At 42.3% G+C, this 17,489-nt stretch overlaps 1 protein-coding gene across 1 annotated transcript in view; it reads left to right on the top strand.

The window, feature by feature from the left end:
• Positions 1-17,489, top strand: part of FNBP4 (formin binding protein 4) — a 61,571-nt gene that overhangs the window by 32,754 nt on the left and 11,328 nt on the right. Inside the window, exons 9-12 of the mRNA XM_085881837.1 lie at positions 1,643-1,747; positions 5,603-5,736; positions 6,875-7,029; positions 15,920-16,284. Coding sequence (XP_085737963.1) covers positions 1,643-1,747; positions 5,603-5,736; positions 6,875-7,029; positions 15,920-16,284 — 759 coding nt within the window. The remainder of the gene's footprint in view (positions 1-1,642; positions 1,748-5,602; positions 5,737-6,874; positions 7,030-15,919; positions 16,285-17,489) is intronic.

Raw genomic sequence — 17,489 nt, 5'->3', positions numbered from 1 at the left:
TCACGAATCAATGTTGGATGCTGGCTGAGATTGGTGAATGTTTCAGAAACATCATCAAAGACGTTCCAAGTCTGCCATGCAGTTTTCTTCCCTTTACCACGGAAGGCAGACACGACGTCACATCGAGTGAACGCATGGAAGTATGGGATCCCTCCAGCTTTCTCAGGCCCTATTGCAGAAACTACCTCATGGACTGGAATCCATCACGCCTTGGCTCCTTGGCCAAAGGCAATCCACATGTTCTCAAGACCTGGCTCCTGTAAGGATGGCAGTACAGATATATTACTATGACTAGTACGTCCATGTCATTAGCCTTAATGATAATGGACTTGCTACCATCCGTCGTTGCATCCCTGGCGTGTACAAATATTCGAGTGTCAGCTTCCTCATGACAACATGGAGACACAGCATCCAGTGACTTTCTTGTGTTGCTAATCAATGGCATCTTCTCCTTTTGTCACAATGACTGTGCTTGTCATCTGTGCTTCACACATCTTTTCCGCAAGGAAGTGAAACAGCTCAGTCTTGTTGCTGTCATCTCGAAGAAAGCTTCACCAGTTACTTGGGGTCTTACTGGTTCCTGTCACTCTTCTTCTGATTCCTTGCCCCCTTTTCGACCTTGCCTCGGACTTCAGACTTGACTTCTTGTACACATCAAACACTATGTCCACCCTCTCGTACCTGACACCATAGGATTCCACCTTTGGGATGATGTCTTCTTTAGCAAAGTCATCAAATATCTTTGAAGTGCATGGAGGTAGGGCATTGATAAGTACTGAGCATCAATGATGACTGCATCTCCCCTTGGTTCTCTGTCTGGATGTTCACTTGCGCTTCAAGAATTTCAGCCAGCTGTGACTTCAAATTTTTTTTATTTTTATTTTTTTCAAAATTTGGTTTTTCAAATGGCCAATTGGGCAGATTTGATCAGAAAGCCCTGCAGAACAGAAATGCCACATTTGATGCTTGTATCATAATTTGCACGATTTTTCTACTATCTACTACACTATAAAGGTGTGAAAGAATGGCAGCCTCAACAAAATACTTGATCCTTGAGAGTTCAAGAGGTTTACTAAGGTGGATCATTTGGGAGGGAAGAAATTGATTATTTTCTCATTCATTGTATTGCACTTTTCATTTTTCACCACTTTTCAAGCAAGTGGTACGCCACTATTTTGTCACCAACAATCCAAACTTGCGATTTTTTTTTTTTGACCCCATTAACCCAAACGAGCCTATCTCTCTTACTTGCAGGTTTCCTCTGTCCTCCTTTTATTGCTTGGTTGTATCCCCCTGCTGCCCCATTGGTAGTACGTTGCCCATATGTCTGTACATGTGCGTGTGTTGCTGATCTCCACGAACTTTCATACAGCAGCCGCAGGCAGCCTTAAGTATGGTTCAATAACGTTGTTTATGCATTCTGTTCAAGTTAGCGTCACCCATCCTGAGAGTGCTTGTCCACACCGTACATGGTTTGAGGTGTGCTGCAAGGACTAAGGGCTCAACTCGCGAACCTGTCTGGCCTTGGGCACAGTTGAAACTGGCTTGTCGAGCCCGTGGTATTAAAACCTTAAGGCCTCCATTGATTGCTTATCTCTTGTGTGTTTTAACCTTCTGCTTTTTTTTTTGTTTTTTGGTTCAGTTTGCAATTGCAGAGCTGGCAAATGTTCTCGCAGACAAGCTTGGCTTTTTAGGAATTTCCACAAAGATATTCTCCAATTTCCACTTGCTTCTGGTTGAAATACAGGTGGGTTGATCGGACAGCATGTGTTCTTTGTCTCATCTCCCCACCCGACCCCTCCCTGACATTTCCAAATTACTTTTCACTTTCTGGGTGTTGACAGTTTTCTTTGCTAGATTAACTGTTTTTATCAGATTATAACCTTGGGGAGAAGAAATCATTTCTTTTTTTTAATATTTTTAACATGTTTAAGTACGAGAATGTTGTGCCGAAAGCTCTATTTTTGGAATGTTGTGGTAAAAGCTGTGGGTCACCTTTTTGGGCATGGTCTAACTGACCTGTGGGGGGTTGTGACCCCCAAGGCTATGAAAATATGTCACTGCTGTAGTTGTTCACCAGAAATCATAAGGGCTCACTCAAGCCCCATTTGTTCTTGATTCCTGTTCTTGATGCCCACAAGTGTATGTGCACGCATCTGCACGCCATACACTAAAGAGCGATCGGGGTAATTGGATGCAGATTCTAAAACGAGATTTTCTTTTTTTCTCTCTCTGCAAGAGTGATGCTCGTGGCAGAGCAAGATTGAATTCACAGTGCAGTCACCGTGCAACAATTGGGCATAACCAGTAAGGGGATAACGAATTGGAAAGGAAGAGAGATATTGAGGGAAAGAAACTTAGAAGTCAGCAAAGAACGTTGGGTTAGAAAAGGTTGATTGGTGCAATAAAGACCACCATTTGAAAGCCTTTTTTCCCTGAGCAGGGGTCAGCTTTTTGCGGACTCTAATCATGGTACCCTTTCTTGTGGAAATGTTTTTACGGCCGGATGCCCTTCCTGACGCCAACCCTTTAGTTGCCTTCGACCCTGCAGGGATAATTACCAGTTTTCTGGTGCTCATTTCGCCGACTTTCGGAGGGATGACAGGCTGAGACAACTCCCCGATGTTAATTCATTGACCAGCGGGGCTTGAACTCAGGATCCCAAGCCACTGCCTTAACCACGAAGCCACACCAGGCTCATTGGTGCAATAAAGACCATGGGTCAGGATAGATGAATGACACATGGTGGAAGACCGAGAAGTAACTTGACCAATTATATTGCATTATTTCTACATGAAACACTCACTCTCTGTGGGAGCAGCTCAGAGGGAGAGGGGGCATGTGTTTGTGCAAATTGACATCGTTGAGTTGCATTTGTATTCAGTCCTTTTTGTCTTGATTATACTTTTTCACACTCGCTTAGCCTGTGATGCTTTGGACTCGGTCATTATATTATCTTTATTACGATTACTAGTACGTGCCCGTAAAAAAAATAATAATAAATAAATAAACCACACAGGCCGTTTCTTCGCTCACGTGCCTGTACGTGCGTGACCCGGAAGTTTGATATTATTCGCAGTTAAGATTATTCGCAATTTATTTTTAATACCCAATTATTCAATTAGCGCCAACGTATTTTACCTTTTCGCAATGTCATGGCAAGGAAAAACAAATAGAGAAGAGAGAAAAAATTTACTTCCTGGTTCAGAGCATACCAGCACTCTGATGTTCCCGAAATTTATACACCGTCTAAAATGAAAACTATCATAACTTGGGCCATTGTGTTTATCTATAAATGCGCATAAGAAATCAAGAAATTATTAGAATACATGAAGTCATCACTCTCCGGAAGCCCGTACGTTGTAACCCGTAATGGGGAACGTGACTATGCTTCCCTTCCCCATCGGCCACACCCACGCATCAACGTGTCTTCCGATTGGTTTGGTAAATAAATGGCCATAACTTGGGAAGCACTTGTCCGATTTAATATCAAACCTTGAAAAGGCACATCCTCAGGTCCCCAGCAATATACCTGGCAAGTTTCAATTAGATCGGACCAGAGGTTGTCGAGAAACAGCGGACACACACACACACACACACAGACACACACAGACACACACAGACACACACAGACACACACACAGACACACACAGACACACACACAGACACACACACACACACACACACACACACACACACACACACACACAGCTGGAATTATAGATAGATTATATCGATTTTTTTTTTGAAAATTTGCAACCCAACCCCTTCCCCTCCCAACATACACACCCCACTCCCCCCTCCACACACAAGGAAAAAAAATGCTCTTGGTGTCCTCATCGAACGCAGGAGAGACTCTCAGCAGGGGCAGCTTGCAGCCTATGTTGATCTCCGCAAAGTGTACTGTTCGATGATTCGGGAGGCCCTCTGGAGGATCCTCTGTCTTTGTGAGGTGCCAAAGCTGATCTCTCCAACGTCTGAACTATACTGAGTGTGCTGTGAGGTACTGAGAGTACTCTGGTACTGAGAGTACTGTGAGGTGCCGTGGTTCAATCTCTGAGCCATTTCCAGTTATTACTTCAGTTTGGCAGGAATGTGTACTCACCCCCACACTTTTCAGTGCTTGCATGGACTGGATTCTGGGGAGGATGTTGGAAAGATCAAGCTGCGGTGCATCGTTTGGGAATGCCAAGAACTCTGACCTTGATTTTGCAGATTATGCAGTCATCTTTGCAGAGACTCTGGATACCCTTTTGGGGGCCCTCGAGGTGCTCAATGAGGAGTCTGAGCCGCTGGGATTACGGGTTTCCTGGGTCAAAACTAAGATCCTTGCTTTCATTGACATCTTGGATGCTGTCTTGTCTGTACCAGTTTGTGGTGAGGATGTTGAGGTCATAGAGAGATGCATTTACTTTGTCAGTGATATTCATGTCTCTGCTGGCTGTGAGCCAGAGGTCATGAGTCATCTTGGTCAGACCGAGGGAGTCATGGATTCACTGGATCATGGGGTGTGGCGCTGTCGGTACCTGTGCAGGAGGGCGAAAGTCCGAGTCTTCAAGTCTTTGGTGCTTCCACTCTTCCTCTACGGATGTGAGACTTGGACTCTGAACAGGGATCTAAGATGGAGACTTCATTGCGTTGGTACCTGGTCTCTACGGAGAATCCATGGCTATCGCTGGTCAGACTTTGTCCAACGGGTGGTTGCTGAGAGACTGAAATGAGATTTGTCACCTGCGGCTGTACGGACATGTGGCTCGTTTTCCTGATGCTGATCCTGCTCACCAGATTCTCTCAGTGAGGGAGCCTCATGAGTGGAGGAGGCCAATGGGCTCACCACGTGCCTCATGATTGCAGCAGGTTCATTGGTATCTCACGGAGATGGGTATGTGCCGGGCATCTGCCTGGGTGATAACCCGGCAGAAAGTGGATGTGGCGACTCGCTGCTCCAACACGTGCTCCCATACCCGACCTGATTCAATGCACTGTTGCAGACTGTCACTCAGACTGATTCTGCTCCCTCACACTCTTTCCCTTTTTTGTGGAACAATTTGTCTTGCTTTAAATGTATGACATCCTGGGTGATGTTTCGTGGATACAACTTCAGATGTGCAGAGGAAAGTCTGCACGGCCAAGGATGTTCAGTCAGTGACTGGTTTTGCAGGCCAACTTAGTGTAGATATGTGGTTTTCCCAAGAAAGTTGATGGTGAGGCCCAAAATTTGAGTGACAACTATTTATTTATTTGTATTGTTTGTTTATTTAAACGTGAAATCTACACCTCCCATTTTAAGTTGTGGTGTGGGGCTGTGTCTTCGTTGAGGACTTGCATTCTTGTGTGGTTTTAAGATGGAGCTTCCTTTTTAAGAAAGGTTCTATCTGCCATATCATATTGTTGATGTTTTGTTTTTATTTATTTTCCTTTTCTTATTTTTTAGTGGTTTCATGTTCACGTCTGATATGCCTTATTTTGCGTGCTGATGTGCAAGGTGTGGTGTTGCGTGTGCAATTATTTGAATGGCATGATAACTCAAGTGTGTTTGAATGAATCATTAAGTGGTAACAAATCTCCCATACCCTTTTTTTCTCACCTTGTGACATGCAGACACGTTTGATGGACTGGCGAGAAGGTGCCCTGTCAAGCCACTACTTGTGGCGCAAGCTGGAAGATGCAAATACGCAGATCAGAGAGTACGAGATGAATGCAGCACCGTCAGGCTGGGCCTGTCACTGGCACAGGTAGGAACCAATCTACAGCGGCCGACTTGCCTCGTGCCTTTGGTGATGTGCACTGAGCTTGTTCTATGAAGAAATGCCTGAGGCCTGTTCTGTGACTTTGGGAGTGAAGGGGTCGGGGAAGTGAGAAATAAACGGGGTTGCAGGCCTCTGCCTCGGGCTTTTTGATGTGGTGGCTGAGAGTGAGGTGGGGATGAAAAAAACAGCAGACCTTTCTTCCATCAAGTTGGGACACAATATGGGGTGGAGGTTGAGGAGGGGAAATGTGGGATGGGTGTTTGGAGGATTGGAGACGTGGCTTGCCCGAAATCATTTTTGGGAGGGAGAGAAGAGTCGAGCTGGCCACATGGAAACTACAATCTCAAAGACGCGATGCTTGGGAAGGTGACGAGTTGGTCCTCGCTGGCGAGTCTTCGGCAGCCAGGCAAGCCTTTTGCATCGTGAAGGTTAGTCTATGCCGTTTAACGTGAATCTGCAGCCTCATTACGCCCTGCACGCCTCGTTTCTGTTAAACTACTGCTCTTCTTGTGTTTCAGTGCCACAGCCGCATCCTGTATAGCGGGCTTACTCTCCGCAGACGGTTGTTCCACCATGAAGCATCTGTCTTGTCCTGTTCAAGTAGCAGTGTGCATAAATGAGCATAGTTTATTGATTGGATGAGTTTGTTTTACGTTTTGGATTGCATTAGTTCATTGTTGTTTTTTTCTTTTTAGTTGGTAAATGCAACTTTTCACAAACAAAATGTTTGATTAATACTTCCTGTTCTAACAAATGTCTGGTGTGCAGCTTTATGAATCCATTTGAGCTTTGTTGTCCTGTGGAATCCATGAGACCCACATTTGTTGTTCACAGCTTTGTGATGGAAGGGAAAACATTACTGGGCAGATTGGATACAGCACTAATTGGGTTTGTTTGCACATTGGTGTGCATGGGTTCATCATAAACGGTAGTATGAAAAGGAGAGCAGGAAGATTGGAAATACGGTGGAACATATGGAGGGTAGCCTTTATGGATATATATTTCTAGAGATAAAGGTCTCCTCCATATGTATATGTATATAACTGCGTTTTGTGTCAGTTTTGTTGCTGTGTTAATGGACCCGCCATTGACACGCTTCTTGTGCGTGTGCCGTGAACCACAGGACTCACTGTCGGTACTTCTACATACATGAGGACACCGGACGCTCGCAGTGGGAATTCCCATCTGAAGTAAAAGAAGTGGAGAAATCGCTGCTCGAGAGAGAAGATTCTGGGCAGGTTACGGACACTGGTAGGGCCAATGAGAAGCCTGTACTAGGTAAGAGGTGTGTGTGTTGCTCGTGTCTTGCTTCCAAAGCATCCAGGATATTTGGAGGGGTTAAGGATTAAAATCTGATCAAGCTTGGTTTAATGAATCTATTATAGGCTCCAAAATAATAATGTACAGTTGCATTTGTGAATTTTGAGCAATTCTGCTTAACAAGCTTTTGTTTATTGCATATACCACCCGTCGCTTCGCTGACGAACATTTCGCTGAGTGTGGTGGGGGTTGGGAGGAGGGAGGGAGGGGAGGGAGAGGAGAAAAAGAGAAAGGCAGATAGACAGACAGTGGGGGGAGAGAAGGCAGACGTGTGGTGGAGCATCAATTACGATTCATACAGTCTCATCAAAATGATTCTGCATAGACTAACAGTGAAGATGGAAACAAAATAATGTCTGTAATCCATTTTCTCCTGGTCATAGTGTAAATACCACCCAGAGACAAACACCACCTGGACATGGGGGAGATAAACACCGCCTGGGCATGTCCCGAGCCAAGCTGTCCAGACATAAACACCACCCGGACACATCCGGCAACAAACACCTTCCAGACATGACCATCATCCAAACACATATGGAGATACACCGCCCAGATGTGTCTGGAACTAAACTGGCTGGAGACAAACACCACCCGGATGCATCCGGAGACAAACTCCCGTCCGAACATAACCGCCGTCTAGACTCTAGAGCAGGGGTCTCCAACCTGCGGCCCGTGGGCCACATGCGGCCCCTTAGACGGATTTATGCGGTCCGTGGTGCCATATTAAGTTTACATTACAATGCGGCTCGCGATACTGCCAATTTGTCAGGGTCAATGATCAAAGCGTTCTGTAATTTTTATTATGATTTTGATTCATATTGGACACGTGTTTTTAACACGATTATTCATTTATCATATTCGTTGGCAAGAAAAATGTATTCAGCACTAATTTTTGTTTAAATTTCCACATATTAATTATATATATTTTTTTGGAATTTAGCGTCCTTTTTGGGTGCGGCCCTCTGCCCCTCACCACTTTGGTTTTGTGGCCCTCCGCCCAAAAAGGTTGGAGACCCCTGCTCTAGAGTCGACACATTTGGAGATAACGACCATCCGGATACGTCCAGAGACAGACACACAGAGAGAGAAAGATAGAGGGGTAGGGGTAGGGGAGTAATCAGAGAGAATATGTTATGCTTTGTGAACGACACAATATACACACGCACACAGATGTGTACTTGGCTGATAGCAGTTTTTCAGGAATCGTCAGGTTGGAGTTATTGTGATTATCGACTACAGTACGTGCTGTGTACAACCCAGAAACCTTGAGTCGCTTTTCGCCGAAAAATGTTATATTACGTGTGTGTGTATATATATATATATATATATATATATATATATATATATATATATATATATATATATATATATATATATATATATATATATATATATATATATATATATATATATATATATATATATATATATATATATATATATGGACATTTCAGGAATATGATCACAAAAATTATCATTATCTTGGAAATACAACCCTTCACTTCACAGAGGGGGGGTTATTAAGGAGGGGGTTGAGAGAGAGGAGGAAGGGGGTGAGGTAGGTGGGGAGAGTTGTGCCTAACCAAACGTTGCAAATGGGAGGAGGGGGTGAGACAAAGTACGAAAAAAAACGATGAGGGGTGGAGGTGGGGTTAGTAAAGAGAATGATGTGTTTTGCTTAATGACTGAACACACACACACACACACACACACACAAAAACAAACTCGTGGCAGAACAGCTGTGCACACGAAACAACAGAGTTTAAAATGTAATCCTTTGGTACATCTGCAAAAACTGATATTCCAACTCCAGAAAATGTGTGGGAACATGAACAAAAAGTAATCACTGAAAACATGGAAGTACCTACCGCGATCCCATCAAGCGTGAACATCGAAAACAAAGCCTTGGTATCAGCTACTCAATCAGCAATGCCTTCTTTTTTTTTGTACCTGTGATTTTGGAATAAACGATGAAGAAAATGACCAAACATCAAGAATGAAGTGAGAAGATCCTGGAAGCTGAAAAATGCCAAAGTTGTACCGGTGATGGCTGGACCTACAGGAATGATGACAAAGAACCTCAGAGATATTAAACATAGGCGCAATAACCCCTGAGCGCTCACCTGGTAGAAGCTGGACAAAATAACCAGGCAACCACTGATGGGTATGGATAACCCACAAAATATATAGCGGAGAAGAAAGTAAACACGTATGGATTTTTTGTTTTTACTGCCATGAACAAACCTTGGTACATCACGGGTGATGAAGATGGTGGCCAAGTGTCATCAAAATTGTGTGTGGTTTCAGAGAAGAAAGCAAATACATATTTTGGGGGCAGCCCCCCCTCCTCCTTAGAACCCCTTACACTTCAATTTTTTTTTAATGCCACGAGCAAACCTTGGTAAATCACGGGTGATGAAGGTTGTCATGAAGTTTCATCGGAATTGTGTGTGTCGTTTGAGAAGAAAGCAAATACCTCTTTGGGGAGGCAACCCACTCCCCAACCCCCCCCCCCCACAACAAACTCCCTCTGTAGACCCCCTTCAGATTTCTCTTTTTTTTTTTTTGAAATGCCATCATGGGTGATGAAGGTTGTGGTCAAATTTCATTGAAATCGTGTGTGTAGTTTCTGAGAAGTTATTTACAGACGGATGACGCGCCTTCCCATAAGCTTCCCGGAACTGCTTTACAGGTGAGCTAAAAACCACTTCTGGGAATATTATTACAAACGAACTACAGTTGGAAGCTGTCTGGGACTCAGTGACGATCCTGAAGAGAACCCTCGGCACAAAACTTTGAGAACAGAAAATTTCACAGCTTGGTCCATGAATCAAAATGAAGGTGGATAGTGAATACCTTGAGCCTGCCCTTGGAGGACTCAATTCCACATTCTGAAAACCCTATATATATATATATATATATATATATATATATATATATATATATATATATATATATATATATATATATATATATATATATATATATATATATAGCTACCAATCAACGACACACACACACACCTGATCGGTATCTGTTTCATCCCCCGACACCTGCCCACCACACGTAGAGATCACCCACACCACACTACACACACGGCCGATATCGACAATTTTTCGGGAATTGGCAGGTTGGAGTCGGTGTGATTACCGTCGACAGTAAGTACTGTATGCAACCCAGAAACGTTGAGTCGCTTTCATTGAAAAACGATATTGCATTTAGAGAGACGTTTCAAGGATATGATCACAAACATTATTCTTTATAAACTGCTGTGTGTGATGGATGGTTTATAAATTGCTGCGTGTGATGGATGGAAAAAAAAATTAAATCAGTTTTTTAGAATGAAGTAATTCAGAAATCAGGCGTTATCAAATATGTTTTGCTTTGAAACTCACAAAGAGAAACATTTCACCTTTGTAAAGCAAATCCGACAACCAAATGCTTTACAAACAGGCGCGAGGACAAAGGAAAACCTGAAAGAACCTCCAAAAGATTATGGGATGAAACTTTGCCACCACAGCGCCCGTAACAAGCATGGCATGTTCACACACACGCGGAGAGTCCGTACAGATCCAAATCTACCCATATGTTCCATGTCCGTGTGTGCTGTCTGTACCTCTACCTTGTAAGTGTCGACTGGATATCCTGATCAGGACACTAACTGTACTGCCCAGCTCGGTAAGTGGCTTAAGCACTCAAGCACTCGAACGGAACGCCTGGCTTGGCAATCAATTACCAATTGCCGTCGACACAGCTATGCACCTGGTAACGCCCATGCAATGTCCGAATCAGACACATCAACACTTTTGGGGAGTCAAAACTGGTATTCAAATCTGGAGCTTACATTTTGTAATGCTGGTTAGTTTAAGGGATACTCGTGGTGATCGCATGTGCACAAATGGAATAAAGTTAAGAACGCTTGCGTCTCTAGGCGTTTATAAGCATTGCAATATACCCAGCGATTCGTAGCTAAGATGAACAGGCATTCAATAATATGAGTGAGTAAAGTGGAAAAAAATGAAACTTTGTTAAGAAATTGTTGCGGCCTGTTCCAAGTCAATGTATGGTTGAGCAGGCCAAAAAAACATGTCGGCTTCAGACCACAGCGAGGTTACCCAGAAAACGCTTTAAGACCCCAGATAGTGAGGTGGCCAAGGATCGCCTAATGAAGGATATAATTAAATAAGGTCATTAATTATCTTCAAAAGGGGGGTTTAATTAACGCAAACATCCAATTTTCACTTTTGCACTTCCTTGGAGTTTTCTTCGTATGCATGCAAAGTTTTAGGCTGCGAGGTTTTATAGTTTTGGAGTTATGGAGAGACATACAGACACACACACACACACACACACACACACACACACACACACACACACACACACACACACACACACACACACACACACACACACACACACACACACACACACACACTGCCTTTTATTCGTATAGATTTAATTTGCTGATTGATCCCATTGTCCCAATGGAGCCTTTGAATTGTTGAATTGAATCCAGTTGAAATTTGGCAGCAACGGTCTGCTCCTGAATGGTAATGGGGATTGCAAAACTCATTCTGGTCACGTGACATTAACCATCTTGCTTGCTGTACCATCTTGCTGGGATGATTGAGCCATTTCAAGTATTCTGCGTTGGAGTGTTGACCCATCCAGGATCGTGCCCAATAGCCCAGGAGACTGCTTTGGCAGCACCGACGCTCTGTACAGAGTATTTTCCCGATGGATGGATGGATGGATGTTAAGTAGGTCAAAATGGCCAACTTAATAAAATTCTTCCAAAATCTTCTTCTCCAGACCCACCAGTCAGAATACTACCAAATTTGGGTTACAATATTAGGCCAGGGTAGGGATGTTAAATTGCAGAAGTCATGCCTATCACATGACGGGAAGTGTGTCAAAATGGCCAACTTGGTCAATTTTTGGAAAATCGTGCAAATTTCTCCAAAAATCTTCTTCTCCAGACCCACCAGTCAGAATGCTACAAAATCTGGGTTACATTAGGACAGCGTCCTGATGTTAAATTGCAGTGATCATGCCGATCACATGACCGGAAGTTTGTCAAACTGGTTGACAATTTTTGGGAAAATCGCATCAATTCCTTGAAAAATCTTCCTCTCCAGACCCACCAGTCAGAATGCTACCAAATCTGGATTACAACATTAGGCCACGGCCCAGATAAGCTATCGGTCCAGTCATATTTTTTTTTTTTTTTATTACTCGACGATCCGTGAACCCGTTGGTTCCCGTTGTGACAGCGGTTGATAAAAAAAATAATTTCAAAAAAAAAGATAGCTCCAGCGAAGTATACCGCTGATGTTGTTTGCACTGATCAAATAATCCCGAAGAGTACTTGACTGAATCGGGAATTGATTTTTTTAATATTTATTTTCGTTGCCCGATTTGAACGAAACTTGATATTGCGCGTCAATGTGGAAAAAAAAAAAAAACCGGAGAAAAGAAAGTCGAAGAAATTATTGACGCTCTATATCAGGTTTTGTTTAAATCGGGAAACGAAAAAAAAAATTAAAAAAATCAATTCCTGATTCAGTCAATTCCCATCAAAATGGTGATGTTTATTTTATGCTTAACAAGCTCAAATGAGTTAAGATCCTCGTCCTCTTAATGATGACGTCATAAAAACGAATATGATGTCATTGTGATGTATCAGGTTTGCGATTTATCTGTGCTAATGCCCGGCTTGATTCCCGCAAACAAAATTCAAACAGCTTGCCTAGTTTTGGAGATAATGCGATTTCCATTAGCGGCGATATTATGTCAACTTTTTTTTCGAGGAAGAATTTCCAAAATCGGAGATGGTTACTGCCTGCGCGTGGGCTTTCTGCATATACGTGGCAAGTTTCACGAAGATCCGATGAAAACTCTGGGTTGTGAAACAAAAAATGTCAAAAAATAGGAATGACGTCATAAAAATTGATATGACGTCATAGTGATGTATCATATGTGCGGTAATTCATCTCTGCTAATGCCCTGTTCGATTCCCGCAAACAGAATTAAAAAAGCTTTCCTAGTTTGAGAATTTTTTTAGGCGATTTCTATTAGCGGAGATATTTTGACGTCATAACTTTTTTCTAGGAGGAATTTTCAAAATCTGAGATGGTTCCTGTCTGCGCAGGGTATTTTTTACATGTATACGCCAAGTTTCAGGAAGTTTCAATGAAAACTGTAGGCTGTGAAACAAAAAAGTCCACAAGAACAACAACGTGAGTAAGACTGAGATCCTCCATGAGGATCTAAAAATATATTGTTGTTTGAGATTTTTAAATAAATCATGTCAAGAAAAAAAAAAAGATAGCTCCAGTAAACTATACCGCTGAGGTTGTTTGCATTAATCAAATTCTCCCGAAGAGTACTTGACTGAATCGGGAATTGTTTTTTTTTTGTAATTATTTTCATTGCCCGATTTTAACAAAACTTGATACTGCACACCACAGGCAAATGGTGAGTAAGGCGTGCCGAAAAATTTTGCGCTATCCTGTACCGTTTTGGCTGTATTTCAGGAAGATACATACATACAAGATGAGAGTTTTAGTAATATATAGATTTGCAATTTTTCCATCCTGAATGGAGGGTCTATTCTTATTCTTTGTATTATTATCATTGGTCCAACAAATTTTCGGCCATATAAAGTGTAAATGTTTAATGCCACAGTTACAAAATGTGGTACTTCGATCATTCCAAAACCTCTCCTTATCGGTGAGAATACATCCCTCACTTCTTCATCCATGCTACAGACCTGGGGATAACTTTTTGATTTTTTTCACAGCAATTATAAAAAAAATTACACTTTTTTAAACCAGTCTCGATGTACGTACGTCCCCATTTATTTCTTCCGATTTTCTTGATATTTGGTATGTGGGTCGATGACTGAGGGATGCACGATGGTATGACCTTTGACCCGATTGAAAGTCAACGTCAAGGTCACTCCAAAGTTGCGAAATCGTCCATTTTCAAAATCGATCTCCTCCGCCGTTTATGATCCAATCTTCGAAATTCCTTCGGATTCTGATAATATGGAACAATATCTAAATTTGGTCGGGCCGGTTTTTTGAAATTCGTCTGGTTATCGAGTCACATGTCTTGAAAGTTGGAAAAATCGTCTGTGATACGCTCAAAAAAAAATTCACCCGATCTTGATGAAACTTGGTATGTAGGTAGGGGTCGATGAGTGATGCACGACGGTATGACTTTTGACACGATTGAAGGTCAAGGCCACTCCAAAGTTTCAAAATCTACCTCCACCGTTTGTGATCCGATCTAAATTTCTTCGGATTCTGATAATATGGAACAATATCTAAATTTGATCAGGCCGGTTTTTAGCTCGCCTGTTCGAAGAACAGAGCGATAGCGATACCCCCGGCGTGAGCGTGAAAATGTTAAAGTTTTTGGTGAAAGTTATTTTTTCCTTTCTAATGTTTTTATCTACCATACTTTTTTATACGCCCAATATATATATATATATATATATATATATATATATATATATATATATATATATATATATATATATATATATATATATATATATATATATATATATATATATATATATATATCGGGGCGTATTATGTGATACCAGTCGTCTGTCCGTCCATCTGTCCGTTCCTGTCTGCTCTCTAACTCCCAGTTTTCAACTTTCACGTTTCATATTTGGTACATAGGTACAGACTGTGGAGCCGGTGTGTCGCGACATACGTTTGTCATCTAAAGTGGTTGCTATGGCAACCAGGATGCTGTTTTCCATCCGTTCCTGTCCACACTAACTCCCAAAGTTTTCAACTTTCACGTTTCATATTTGGTACATAGGTACAGACTCAAGACGGTGTGTCGCGACATATGTTCGTCATCTAAAGTGGTTGCCATGGCAACCAGGATGCTGTTTTCCATGTAGTAGCATAATTCTGTATATACATTCTTGTTCGGGCGTATATTGTGCTCACTTGCGCTCTTATTACTGATTACAATATACATATATTGCTTTAAAATTATTTGGATCAGACTTCACTGCAATGCTTTATAAAAAATATTAATTATTAGACTAGTCTTAAAAACGATTAATGTATAAACAGGCGAGCATTGGGTGGCTTTGACACCAACTCTGGTTTTTCATTCGTCTTGGTTATCGAGTCATGTGTCTTCAAAGTTGGAAAAATCGTCTGTGATACTGTCAAAAAAATTTTGCCCAATCTTGATGAAACTTGGTATGTAAGATCCACATCTACAGAGTTTCAGAGATGACTGTCATCCCCAACCGGGGATAAAAAAAATCTTTAATTCTCTATCCCTACGGCGAAATATTGCACATAAATCTAAAAACTGGATCAAATAGCCACTAATAATATTCAAATGTTACGAAACTAGTGTGACAAATTTGGTGAATCGAAAAAACAATTATAGAACATTGTGGCGCAACTGCAGCTAATTAGTGCGACTGACCAGTGACGTTCTATCTCGCATGACCACTGATGAAGGCGATCTGGCGGAGCCTACATCTCTCGACTCAGATAAGAAGACTGCCGAGTTTATGTCCAAATCCTGCATTATGCACGTTGTTTCTTCAACAACTAGTAATTTCATTGTTTCTTTAATCTGATGTTGATCCTAATGGTCATCATTTTTGAATTAAGGCTCGTGCTGTGGTTTTGGAACAATTTTTATTTTCTCATTTATAACTTATTTTTATTGTTCAGTATAAGAATGCACTTTCAGATATTATTCTGTAGTTTGCACTCTGTTGACATAATTATTGTCCTTGAGATAATAACTTGTTATCCAATGACACCAATCCCTTATTGGCCTGTTTTTCCCATAGAGAAGCATCCATGCGAATCAGATGAAACTGATTTGGAAAGTGCAGCTCCTCTTGCTCTTCATGACATCACCAGCACTACTTTGGCAATTTTGCTTCAACACTCCCCACCTCTCCCTCCTGATGATTTGCCAGCACCACCTCTACCTTCTGATCCACCACCACCACTTCCTCCTCCACCAGACAGTCCTCCACCTCCGCCTCCACCTCCACCTCATTCTCCTAGCCAGCCTGCAATGGAGATAGACGAAGTGGAGATGGAGATGGAGATTGAGATGGAGATGGACAATACAGAGCCACCACCTCCAGGCATGGAAGATGTGGAGAAAAGCTTGGTGCAGAAGGTTTCGAGCTCGGATATAGACAAGGTGGGTGTCTGTTGGAAGTATTTTTCTTCTAAACCAATGCGTTTTGCATCACTTCTTGCAGTTAAAAGCAGCCTTGTTATAAATCGAAATCATGATAATTGAGCAAGAAATGCAAGTATCACCCACCTGCCTTTTTCCCCATTGTTGTTGAAGCACAAGTGTAGTTCAGAAGTTAAAGTGATAAGATACTGTAGGGAAAGGACAGAATAGCAAGAGAGCAGACCAGTGGTGATGTTAACTGTTTCATTAGATTGCATCATGGATGCTGTGCTGTCATTTTGCATGATCCAAAACGCATTTTGATGGATGTATTTAAGTGAGAGGACGTGTTTGTTTAAATTATCTTGAGGGCCCTCTGTTGGGTTTTTTTTTAATGTTACATCCTGTCGTTGTGATGATGATGTCCTCCTTGCTTTTTCTTAATACCTTTTCCGATCCTGATCGCCTTGTGGCTTTTATTGTGTTTGATAAAAATGTACAAGTTCTTTCGTTTATTTGGGTTTTTCTAAGAAACAAAACAGTAAATGAGTGAGGGGGGGGTTTCATTCCTTACATATTACTAGCCTCTTGTGCACATGATGTTAATATGGCAGCCTGTTTTTGTGTGGAGCCCCCCCCCCCGCTCTTCCCTGCAGGCCACTTTGGCATTGTGCCCTCCCTCTACCCCAGATGACCTGCTTTTGCATGCCCCCCCCCACCTCTGGGTCAGGTCAGGCCAGGTTAGATCTGTGACTTGCTCCAGGTACCATGTAAACCCTAACTGACCTGTTTCATGGTCGAGTTGTCGGCAACCAAACCGTCTCCCCCACCAGGATTCCTGGTGAGAGGGTGTACGGATATGGACACCCAGCAGGATTAAAAGCAAAACCTGTCAAAGGGCGGAGGAGCTCCTTGTGAGCCAACGGCCATCCATATCTAGTGTCTGCAGATGTCGTCCTGCAGTTGGGTTATTTTTTTTTATTTTTTTTTTTTTTAGGATGGTAGCAGGATTTGCACTCTGGCCACCTTAAAAACCCTTCACTCCGCAAAATACAAGAAAAACGTAAAGAAAAATGAAAACCTACTCCGTGGCAGACCAGAGCAGTGTCGAGATGCAAACCGCGCTCCAGCAGACCAGAGCAATTCAACTTCGGCGATGAGACGAGAGCAGAAGAAGCGCCAGGGAGATGCGTTCAGCGCCCGAGCGGACCAAACACAATAATCCT

Source organism: Eptatretus burgeri, chromosome 5 (assembly GCF_056783735.1).
Source record: "Eptatretus burgeri isolate ZD-2024b chromosome 5, Ebu_testis_v1, whole genome shotgun sequence".
NCBI lineage: Eukaryota > Metazoa > Chordata > Myxini > Myxiniformes > Myxinidae > Eptatretus > Eptatretus burgeri.
The sequence above is the reverse complement of the archived record's forward strand: the minus strand, read 5'-3'. Positions and strand labels throughout refer to the sequence as shown.